Source organism: Anguilla anguilla, chromosome 1 (genome assembly GCF_013347855.1).
Source record: "Anguilla anguilla isolate fAngAng1 chromosome 1, fAngAng1.pri, whole genome shotgun sequence".
Taxonomy (NCBI): Eukaryota; Metazoa; Chordata; class Actinopteri; order Anguilliformes; family Anguillidae; genus Anguilla; species Anguilla anguilla.
The window spans coordinates 17,822,947-17,834,631 of NC_049201.1; the positions used below are offsets into that span (position 1 = coordinate 17,822,947).

Consider the following 11,685-nt stretch of genomic DNA (forward strand, 5'->3'; position numbering starts at 1 on the left):
GAATGCAGGGTAACAGTTTGCAGATGCAGTGTATTTTTGTATATTTCCATTTTTGGCCACCATCTTTGTATTCAACAGTAGCAGCAGCACTTGGAAGGCTGACAGTGCCTGTGGTTACAACTGTGTAAAGTACTGCCATAATTTTAGTGTTATCAGTATGTAAGGGGCTGTGCAAAGCCCTACTTTTACAGTAGTGCAAATAGCACTGGAGCATCAGAACCATCTCTTGTACAGTATTAGTTGCAGTATGCAACTGACGTCAAGCCACTGTAGTTTACATTTTGGTTTTATCCAGCGGTGGCACATGGACTCTTCATTAGCAGTCGTACGCAGTGGAGTGAGAATAAGTTACATCAGCTTTGCACAGACACACACGATTAGTACACAACTGAAATTAAGTTCCACATCTCAAAAATTGTGAGGGATCGATTCAAAACACACTGACACAGGTGAACTGATTCAAAAAGTTTACTTGGTAAGATGTTACTCAAGCTGTTAATTGCATAATCTGTTTTGCCAAAGAAGGACTTCTTGTGCCAGTGAATCTAGAGTCTTTGAGTGCATCCGGAGTTGCATCCGAAATATTGGGACACACAGAGTTTGGAGAAAATGGAGAACAACGCCTTTCCTTCAAAATCTATGACACACTGGTGGCTACTTCGCTTTGCAGTGGGACTGGCAACTGATTGAAGTGTACAAGCGCTTGAGTTATTTTCTCCGGGCAGATGTTGTAGACTGGGTTTGTAGGTGCCTGATAACACAGAGAAAAAAAATATGTATTTGACATAAGAAATGTTTCAATGGTGAAACATGCAAGCCTGCTCTGCAATCAGCAGCAAAGCCACAACCATTAAGAGAATAATTTTCATGACTTAATACTATTCTCTGCCACTAGATGCCAGTGTTGAATATCAAGCGGTCTCTCCACAAGCACAGCAGGTCTGAAAATGGAACAGTATAGCCTTACACCCTTGCACATGTTGGCATATGAACACAGCTGCATTGCATTACTGGATTTCTGGTGCATTGGTCTCTTTCACACCACACCTTGTAAAGTGATGTATTATCTGGGTGCTTGTTTGTGTGTCATGGTCATTTGTCCTGTGACATACCAGTCTGTTCTCTTCTTTGCCAAGGATGAGTTCATGGTGGACATCCCCGTTTTTAAAGTGCTGCGCTATGGAAAGCCCGCTCAGGCAGTAACAGGTATGATAGAAGTCTCTCGATCTGAAATGGTAAGCCACAGACAGTGCGATGACTTGTATGCAGCTTAATCTTTACCAAAAACCAGTGCTATTCAAACCACCAGTTACACCTAAGATATCACACCATCCTTCACTCTCTCCAAAACACCTATCTGACAGTACAGTTCCAAGATGGCATCCTGACTCCCAGCTGGGTGTTTAATGAAGTGCTGTCTTTCATTCATCCTGCCAAACAAATGTAATAACACCAGGTTAAAACCTAGTATATGACTGGACCTAACACACGCGATCCGGCCGACCAACGGTGTAACTTCATCACTCACTCACTCAGTCACAGACATTCGCGTTTGTAGGGCTAGCCCCGCTGTTGCGGTCCAGCCAAAAACAATAGAACCTGTGCTTTGTGCACTGGACTGTGACAACGTGAATACAGTTTGGCATCGTATGAGGATTGAAAATGAGTTGTGCGTATACATGTGTTTGTATGTAGAAGGCTAACCCTTTAAGCAGTCACTTACTTGCCAGGTTTATCCAGTAGGCCCCCGTCAGGGTTCTGGCAGCACAGCAGTATGTATTCTTGCAGGGCCTGCTGCTCAAACATCCAGCTGCTTGTGCTAAGAGTGCGGTCCCCTGAAACGACAGTACCTCTGAGGGTCCAGATGGGTACTGTGACAGTTGGATGGGTCCTGTTCCTATGGCAACGCTTGTTTGCACTATTACAGGGCGGTCTTACAAGTTTACTGAAGGGAGCTCCCTGTGCGGTTTACATTTTAGAGGAAGTCACAGGAAAGTACATGTTTACAAGGGGATCTCACAGTGGAGTTTACATCAAGAAGGGGCTCTCACAGAGGAGGTCAGATCAAGAAGGGGTCTCACAGAGGAGGTTACATGTTTGTGGGAAGGGGCTCTCAGTGGAGTTTGTATGTTTGTAGGAAGGGGCTCTCATAGGGGAGTGTATGTGTCTGTTGGCAGGTCATGTGACAGTAGCTGGCAGACTCAGGGAAACGGTTGTGTGCCAGACTAGTGAGGTAGTCTCTCAGGGAAGCAGCTGTGTGCCAGACTAGTGAGGTAGTCTCTCAGGGAAGCGGTTGTGTGCCAGACTAGTGAGGTAGTCTCTCAGGGAAGCAGTTGTGTGCCAGATTAGTGAGGTAGTCTCTCAGGAAGCTCACCTTCTCTGAAGAGTGCGAGGTGCAGTAGTGGGAGCAGTCCAGCCTGCCAGAAGGAGTAGCACCCATCCACCAACTTATTGCAGCGCCCCTGGAACCCACCTTCAAACCTCATCTGCCTGTAGGCCACCCAGCGCTGAAGGACGAGAGCGGCCATGAGTTACTGAATGCAGGCAGGCAGAGCTGGACGAAACATTACCGTTTTAGTAACCACACGCATGGAAAAAGGCCTAACATTATGGGGCAAGATCTTGGTTTCAAAACCTTGAACTTGAATATATCTAAGCTGATGATTGTAGGGCAGCACACGGTGAAGGTCGTGGGTTCGAATCTCGGCTTGGGGCCTTTCTGTGTGGAGTTTGCATGTTCTCCCCGTGTCCGCGTGGGTTTCCTCCAGGTACATGCTGATAGGCTAATTGGAGACTCTAAATTGCCCATAGGTATGAGCGTGTGAGTGCCCTACGATAGATTGGCAGCCTGTCCAGGCTGGGATAGGCTCCAGCATCCCCCGTGACCCTGCTCAGGATAAGCGGGTATAGATAATGGATGGATGGATGGATAGTGGTGATTGTATATTTTGCATATGTGAACAGCCTGTGCTTTTGCGATTGGCCGGTTGACTTACTAACAAGGATTTGAGGTTCAGCATGTGCTCCTTCCTGAGGATGACCATGGCTGCCGTCCCACAGAAGGTGTATCCCCCGTGGGCCTCCAGCCCCGGCACTCCCCCCAGACCCCCCTCCCAGTTCTGACAGCTACGAGGAGAGAGGAGAGCGCCGTATGGATCACATGCTCGTGTACAAGGGAGTCTACAGGTGATTTAGACACAGTAACATGTGAGTGGGTAAAGGAACTGAGACAGGCACTGAAAAGTATACTGTTCAGCAGAAACCAGACCACACGCTTTGCAAATAAATAACCCGAGTCAAATATTAGACAGAATACCTGAATACTGCTGATTATTTTGTAGGTTGTCTTTTTGGATAGTTTTTTTCCTTTTTCCAGCACAACAAGAGATAAAACACTCGCTTTGCACAGTTATTTTTTACACTGTAAACACACTCCTGCATTAGCTTAGCATTTTTTACACAAAGTGAAGCACTTCCATTTCCACTTTTAGCGTAATTAGTTATGAAGAATGGAGGCTCAATACAGCACCCTCTTGTGTTTCTGCCTCCCTCACCTGACAATCCAGTTGGGGGTTCGATCGAACAGCTTGGGCGTGATGATGTTGGTCAGAGACGCCACAGACACAGCACAGTACGCACTCCTGCAAGACAGCAGAGAGACTTCGAACGGATACGAACAACAGCAGAACCACGCTGCGGGGAACGGCTCTTTAAGGCCATGCGCCCATTTTACTGATGCAAGACATTTATAGATGTTCAAAATGTTGAGGTATTTTTAGACAGAACAGCAGTGGTACATTAATACTGCCGATGGGTCGTTCATCGCTTTGGCGTCTAAGGACCTGTCATTTTTCTTTCTAAATATAGGAATATACCATGGCTATCAAATACAGATCAGTGGGGCATGGGCTGGGTGAGACTGTGAATGACTGTGTAAGTTGGAGAGGCCCAGACATTTTGGCATCTGCTTGAGATCAGATGACGGCCGGGGACAATGGCCGATTCTCCTGCTCCACTTCTGATGGAGGAGTCCCTCTGTGCCCAGTGCCGACCGGCGCCTGGTACACGTCGTCCTCAGGGACACCTTCTGGATTCAACCGGCAGGCCTCGAAAACTTTAAAGTACCACTGAGAGAGGTGACCGTTCTCTTGTCACGGTTTTGTCTGCCTGTCACTCAGTGTAAGGGCTATTGAGACTCCAAAATCAGATGATGAGACTTATCTGTGACTGACACACACCTGATGTCCACCTCCCCGCCTACGTGCATCACAAAGGAGCCGTCTGACTGCTTCACAGAGAACAGGAAGTCAAGAAGTTTCTCTCTGCGAGAGGACAAACAGACCCAGATTAGTATGAAGTTGAACTAAGAGCTGGTTCGTGTGAAATCTTGTAGACCAGGGGTGTCCAATCTTAACCAAAAAGGGCGGGTGTGGATACAGGTTTAGTTTTAATCCAGCACTACGGCACCTGATTCCACTAATGAAATAATATTCTTCAATCAACACCATGATAAGCAGAATCAGGTGTCTTAGTGCTGGGCTAAAGCAAAAGTCTGCAACCGCCCCTTTTCGGATGGAACTGGACACCCGTGCTGTAGACATTTAATCTGAGTGTCTAACATAAGGAAAACTTGAAGTTAAAGTAATAATATCAAGAATTAGGTATACATATGCAAAGAAACACCATTCATTAGATATAAATTTAATCATTTTTAAAATGTCTCCTTACAAATAAACAAGTAGTTCTTATTCTAAGATGTGAGGCTGTAACGACCCAATACATTTTTTTTGTTAAAGCTTAATGCATTAACAACCATTGCTGCTGGCTTAGAAGAGTGAATGCTATCCGTGGTTTTCCTACAAAACATGTGCCGGCCAGCCAACTGCTTCTTTTCACACCGCAGCTGCAAGCTGCACATGAGCAGACCAGGGGCAGAGAAGACACATTTATATGCGTGCGCAGAGTGCTAGCCAAGGTCGCTCGGACATCCAGCAGGAGTTGCTTGAGCAATGAAAAATGTTGGCTATGCCTACCCACTGTATCCCTGCCATATCCCTGAGCAGCACGAAGCCAATTATGCATCACCCCTGTGGGGCTGCTGGCCAGTCGGCACTGACATGGGTCGAATTTGAATATTATGATGACAGACATTTTTGTTATGAGTATGTACGTACATGTGGAAACTGTAATCTGGAGTCCATCTGTGGCCATAGTCAGTCCCTTTACAAATTCTGTGGGGCTGCACGCTACCTGTCAATGACGTTGTATGCCTCCTGTGTGCCGATGATGCAGAGAGCACTGACAGCAGCATATGTGGGTGCCAGGTGGGCTTGCTGACCCGGACCTCCGGCAAACCCTCCCGTTGGGCTCTGACACCTGGCTAGAAACTTGCAGACACTGGAACACAATGGGGAGGAACAGTCAAGTCTCAGGAGCACTCCCAGCCAAAACCCCACCCACCACCCCACACTACATGCACAAGACCACCCCCTCCCCCACCCCTCACCACACACTGTTCTCTGCCCATAGGCCCTGCAAAATTCATTCACAGCACCCCCTCAAAACACTTCAGACATAGGACCAACCCTGAATATCTTCTTGTGTGGAAACTCTGCCATTTAGATTTTGTAGCCACTGTAAACACAGACCCAACTGATCCATGTTTCAGGTAGTGCCTGCATGGTTTACCACACAGCCAAGTGTGTGCTGAGGGTCCCAGCAGTACCACCCAATCACAGCCTGCGAGTGGCGCTGGACATGGCGGGTTGTCAAAAGTCTATGCCCCCTGATGAATATAAACACTGCTCTTGCCATGCGCTGATCCGAGCTCTAATCTTTCATAGGACGGCCAGTTGGCAGCTTTTACTCACTCTGAGCATATGGAGGCGGACACAGGCTCGTCCAGCAGCTCCAGGCTGTGTAGGATCCAATAGCAGAGCCAGGGGCGGCTGGCATCAAGACACTAGACAGGAAAACACAGACTCAGCTCTTACACTCATACACAGTAGCACATACACGCTCCAACAAAACCCATACAGGGGAAACCAGACAAAAGATCAACTGGGACTTTTTTTAATGAATCACAAAGTTTCTTCTGTATAGAAATGGAAATGGTGTCTTGTGAGAATGCCCACTGGAATTTTTCTCCCTCTTAGCTTTTTCTCTTTTCTGTACTTGGATAGAGTTTGCAACCCGTCTCCCAGGTCTAAATCGGCTGCTGATTGAAAGGAAATCAAGAAAACCAGCAGAGACCGCGCCCTCCAGGATTGGAGTTTGAAACCCCTGCTCTAAATGCAATTGAAGCCGTCAAATAAAATATAGACGACTATGTTTGCTTAGCCTATATCTTCCAACATTGGTAGAGCATACCTCATAAGCACCAGAAATATTTTTTAAGCCTTTCTTCAAATAAACGCAGTGCTGCTCCCTGAGCAATGTAGGCCTGGAGAAGACAAGCATAGAGACAGAAAGTCAGAGTCAGCCCAGGCGCAGTGGTGTAGGCAGACACAAAACTGAGGAGGGGACACATCTTCCAACACAATCCCTTGGGTTCCAAGCCAGTCTGTGTCACAAGATAAATGCTGGAGAACCTGGCTTCCTGTGCCCCAGTCTCAGCTGGCAGAATGCGCCTGGGTTGGATGATGAGGGCATGTCAAACAAAGATGATCCGGTTGCTGCGATTAGCTGCCGAAATTATGAAAAATCTGAAAGGGTGGCCTGACGATGGCATCTTTTGCCAAAGGCGGTGGTTAATTATCACAGCAAGGAGGAACCAGAGTGTGCGATTTCCTGTTTTTTCATTATTTACGCTCCGTTAGTCTGCACCTCTGCACACGTGAGTGCCATTTTGGTGCGATTAGTTGCCCTTAAAAGAACCTGAAACAGAAGGTCTGAGGGTTACTTAGCATCACCAGGGCATTGCCTCTCCACACATAATCACAGGCTACCAACCATAATACAACTATACAGTCACTATGTACGCTGGAGCACAAATTATTTATTCTCGCTGATCCATATTAAGAACAAGCCTAACATTTAAACAAAATGTTTCTTTAACATTGTGAAAATACATGCTTAAGTCATTTTTAATAATATAAACATGTTTAATTTTGTACACACGTACTGTATAATGTGGCACCTGCATCAAAGTGTAGGATCCAAGGTTTGTGTGGCAGTTCATCTGTCCATCAAACAGGTGTCCAAGGAAACTGTACCTCATGATCTATAATAATGTGCGTGAGTCAGTCTTCCCCCACTGCCCCCACTCTGCAGTTCAGAAAGCAAGCTACTGCCCTCTCCCTCTGCGGTAATAACCTAGCTTGTCATGTGACACTGTGAGATGCCTGGATTGGTTAAGTGCATGGGCCTTAGATGAGGTGAAGCTGGCCAGGCTGCATTTAGTCATGGATCAATTGACCATGTCAAGGGTGCTTCTTAAACACTGTGCTTTCCAATACATTCACCCCTGGAGGATTAGGATTAGTACAGAGATGGGGTGAAGGAAGCTACTTGGTGACATCTCTCTCAATCTCTTGCTTTTCAAATAAGTAAAGGTGGTTATCCTATAACACATAAATTAATACAGTAATCCCACAAGTGTTGGTGTCATATAGACAGAGTACTTCCACTTGTTTGGTGTTTTTAAAGGCTTGCCCTACACTTCCCAATAACACAGAGTGCCCACTGAGTCACACAATGTAGATATTATGAAAGTGGACAAAAAAGCCTTAACCACGTCAATGCACATTGTTACAAGGGAGAAACATCAATACTATCATGCAATAGCTTCCAATCTGCTCCAATGCACCCTGGATTAAAAGAAAAATAAACACAATCATTGCACCAGTCAAGCATGACTCACTGCAGCAAAAAATGTTCACCTGGCTCCCAACCTGTTTATTACCAGTGGTTGCCATGGATATCCCCAGTGTTAGCCCAGTATTGCATTGTAATTAAAAACATTAGGCTACTTTCAGGACAAAGAACGGGACGGAAGGACACACCTAAGGAGATGAAGGTGATCTCATAATACAAGTCATATTGTCAGCTTTGTGATGTCATTACACCTAATTATGTCAGGTCATTGCTGAAAGATTGTTTACCTACTGAAATACAATATTACAATATTTGCTTTTCTGAAATGTTTTACCTTTCACCCGCTTTGCTGCTAGAGTGGCGTACGAAGTTCCACTGCTGTGGGTTTGTGCCAATAATATCCAGATTTTAGGAATTACGATTTCAACTTACTGAATTCCAGACATTGATTGTATGATGTGAATGCACATTATATTCAAGACAATTGGATGGAAGGAAGGTTTTACTATTCTAAATTATACTAGTTATGCAGAATATTATGTTACTTACTGTGGTAAAATGTTGTTTTGCTGGTAAGCATTGATTATGTCTTGAATAGTTCCTTCAACTTTTTTCTGAATGACATAAAACACAATTAATTCAGATAGGCAAAACTACCAAGCAATGTTCAAGTGCATGCACACCAAATTAGTACTATGTAATTATGGCTGCATTTTTATAATTTTGGTCAGATCTCATAAAAATCACATTTTATGAAAATGTCTGTTGATGTAACTGATTAAATGACCGATGCTTACAGTACTTCTTCTGTATTCAGTTTCCTTAATTATTTCATACTTACTCACCTCTGGGTATGTAATCCCTAAACGTGTCTTGATTCTAACGGAGAAAGGGCGCAAGGCGGAAATATGTGAAAATGATCCCTTTATACCACTGACAAAACATTCAGCTTAGACTGCAGTGTACCGTGGTCATACACAATGTCATACACTGTACAGTGTGCACAGCTTTAGATCTTTAGATCTTGGAGTGGCAGAAGAACCACCAAATGTGTGAACATACAGGATGGGTCATGCAACCCATGACCCACTGAATGTGTATTTTAAATAAGGAACATGTCACCTTTTTATCTAATGTATATCTCTCACATATACATGATCATATAGTTTCCTCTGTTTGCAATTATGAAAACATTGAAACACTTGATCTTTACCATTGTTTGTCGCTGCTTTAAATAAATGCAGTTTCAATTTCAAATAAGTGAAAATGGTACAAGTGTAGCTCTGGTCCAAATGGTCCAAATTAATGAACTGAATTTACAAACATAATAAATTAATAACATATCAAAATAACTTTGGAAAGTTTTGATTAAATAATCTAATTCTCATATATGATTATTTGAGTGTGTTGAATATTGATTTTTGCTTGGGTCTCGTGGTAGCCTAGTTGAAGCGAGTCACCCATCCCTTCTCTACAAAACGGTTTGAGACATATGCAAATACAATCCATACATGCATTACTTTTCTAGATAACGTATTCTCTGGGTTCAGCATAATTGCATAGTAATTTATCACATTCTTCAATGTTCTAGAAAGTGCAAACTATCACAAAATTTACCACTGTTCCAGTAGCTGGAGCCCGTCATCCTTCCCAATTAAAGCAATTCAGTTGAACATAATAAGCATACACGTCGTTGGCTGGTAGTAGTCTGCGGTGGTTCTTCGGGTGACAGGTTAAGTAGCTAACTGAACAACTAGCTTGAAAGCCCATCTTGCTGTCTTGGGAATTAGTGCAATGGCTAATCGCTGGCTGAACTCTACATACAGTAATTACGTCAATGCACTCAGTTTTGCCTAACAGAACGGTTAGCTAGCAGTAACTTTTATTTATAACCAGTAACTTGATTAAAACGAGCGATTTAGCTTTCGCACGAAATTTTATTATATAGTCAAATCAAATGTTATATCAGCGCTAGGCAATCGATGAAGTATGAACCTTGGCTCCAAGTTAACTCTAAACAGCAATCTTGGCAACCTAGTCAAACAATACACGAGTTAGTGCATAATCCTACCCGGCTAACTAGCAGATGAGCTACCTGCTGAATTGATGTTACCGTCTTCACGTTGTCGTCTTTAAACGATTCCAATGTATGGTTTTCACGAAAACACCGTAACGTTTTGGACATTTCCTCCATAGCCATGAACACAAAAAAGTACACGCGAGCTAAAAGATTTTACTTCACTTACGACTTCCTGCAAAAAGGATGGTGACAAAATACTTTCTGCAGCGATGAGTCAGTCGGTGACTGATGAGCGTATTACAATGACGGCGAGTCAGACGGTACCGTGTCTAAATATCTAGAACCTATTCGGAAACATTGGCTGCTGAAGGATAATCCTCTCGTGGGTCAACAGACAGCAGCGTCTTTACGCTCCCTAGCGGTTTAAAAAATGAGCGTGCGCCGCGGTATACTTCAAAGTATCAGCGGAGAAGGCATCGCAAGAAACGTGCTTAGGGCAGGTGTATGGCAAGGCGTTTTAGCTTTAATTCATTTCTAGAGGATATCGCAAATACAATTCTAGCTAGTTAGAATGCATACATACAGGTGCTCTATTTCTTGATTTGACAACATGCTATGCCGTACTGTATATTTAACATGAGACAATCAGTAAAGGTGGTTTAAAGAGAACAGTGTTTTTTTTCCCATTGTAGAACAGCTTTGAAAATGGATTCAAATGTTGAATGAATGAATGTTGAAATGAATGGCTGAATGTCATTTGATATTTTCTGACTCCCTGTCCTATAATTTAAAAGACGATTGGAAACACACATAAATGTGATACAACACAAACGTACCTGATCCAACACTTCAAAGACAAGTGGAACATACACAGATTGCACAGAAGTTTGCAGAAAGGTCCAGCCCTGCCCCTCCCCTGGTTGAAGCTCACACCTTCACACAAATGCATTGCCTCGCCCCTCTGAACAGCATATTATACATCCCTTCATTTGGACTATATACATTACCTGATAGTTTTAAACCTCAACTGTAACCTGCTCAACCCACTTGATTATTTGCTGTGATTAATCCCTTATTACATTCCTGTTACAGGCATTCTACCTCTACTTCACAGGTAGAATGTGTTTTTTTTTTTTTACCTCACTGCTTGCTTTTTGGGGTTCAGTCCAGGTTTTTGCCCAATTCTCCTTCTGTTACTCTGTCTTTGTGACAGTTCTCTGTAAAAAGCGCTGTACAAATAAAATTGATTTTGTTTGAGTTGTTGAGAGAAGACTTGACTTGAGACTCACCTGAGTGTCCCCTCTTACAGATGTTGACCTGCCTCACCTTCTGACATCACACTGACAATTCACCTGTACTCTGAAGCCCATTCCCCTATCTCCAGATTATCTCATGCAAAATAACCCCATTTTATCTATTACATTATGAACACGTCAATGTCCACAGGCACTGTATCCACAGCCTTCAAGGAAGTTTCTCCAGACCATTCTGCTTTCCAGAATTATCAGCCAGTCTCCCTACCCCCATTACTCCAAAACCCTGGAATGTACTGTGTTGACTGTCACACACTAACCTTTTCCAGTTCCAGTGGCTTCAGTGCTCATTAATGCACAGGGACTGCCTTTCTCTGTCTGTCCTTCTCTTTTTCTTTGTTAGAGATCTATATCTCTATCAAATAACTTCTGTCACCTTGAGCATCTTCCCTCTCTTCTGTTCTAATATTGCTTGACCTTTCTACAGTCTTTGACACTGTAGATTATATGCTCCTCCATTCTACCTTTACCTCGCTTGGGATCTCAGGTACTGCTCTTGGATCGAAACATTTATCTCTGGAGTCTGGAAGGGTCTTA

General features: G+C 43.8%; 1 protein-coding gene across 4 annotated transcripts; it reads right to left on the minus strand.

Moving 5' to 3' along the window:
- Positions 1–452: 452 nt before the first annotated feature.
- Positions 453–10,260, minus strand: LOC118207535 (protein farnesyltransferase subunit beta-like). Of its 4 annotated transcripts, none has more exons than XM_035381216.1 (12): positions 9,911–10,260; positions 8,365–8,429; positions 6,370–6,442; positions 5,871–5,962; positions 5,251–5,397; positions 4,239–4,322; positions 3,555–3,641; positions 2,997–3,126; positions 2,375–2,507; positions 1,724–1,871; positions 1,113–1,227; positions 453–751 (listed from the first exon to the last, which is right to left on the minus strand). In XM_035381216.1, the coding sequence occupies exons 1-12, from the start codon at positions 10,013–10,015 to the stop codon at positions 638–640; spliced, it is 1,293 nt and encodes a 430-aa protein (XP_035237107.1). In that variant the 5' UTR covers positions 10,016–10,260; the 3' UTR covers positions 453–637. The 4 variants fall into 4 exon arrangements, with proteins under 4 accessions (XP_035237107.1, XP_035237101.1, XP_035237124.1 ...); XM_035381210.1 differs by having other exon boundaries at positions 9,887–10,260; XM_035381233.1 differs by having other exon boundaries at positions 1,724–1,835; positions 9,911–10,258.
- Positions 10,261–11,685: the final 1,425 nt, after the last annotated feature.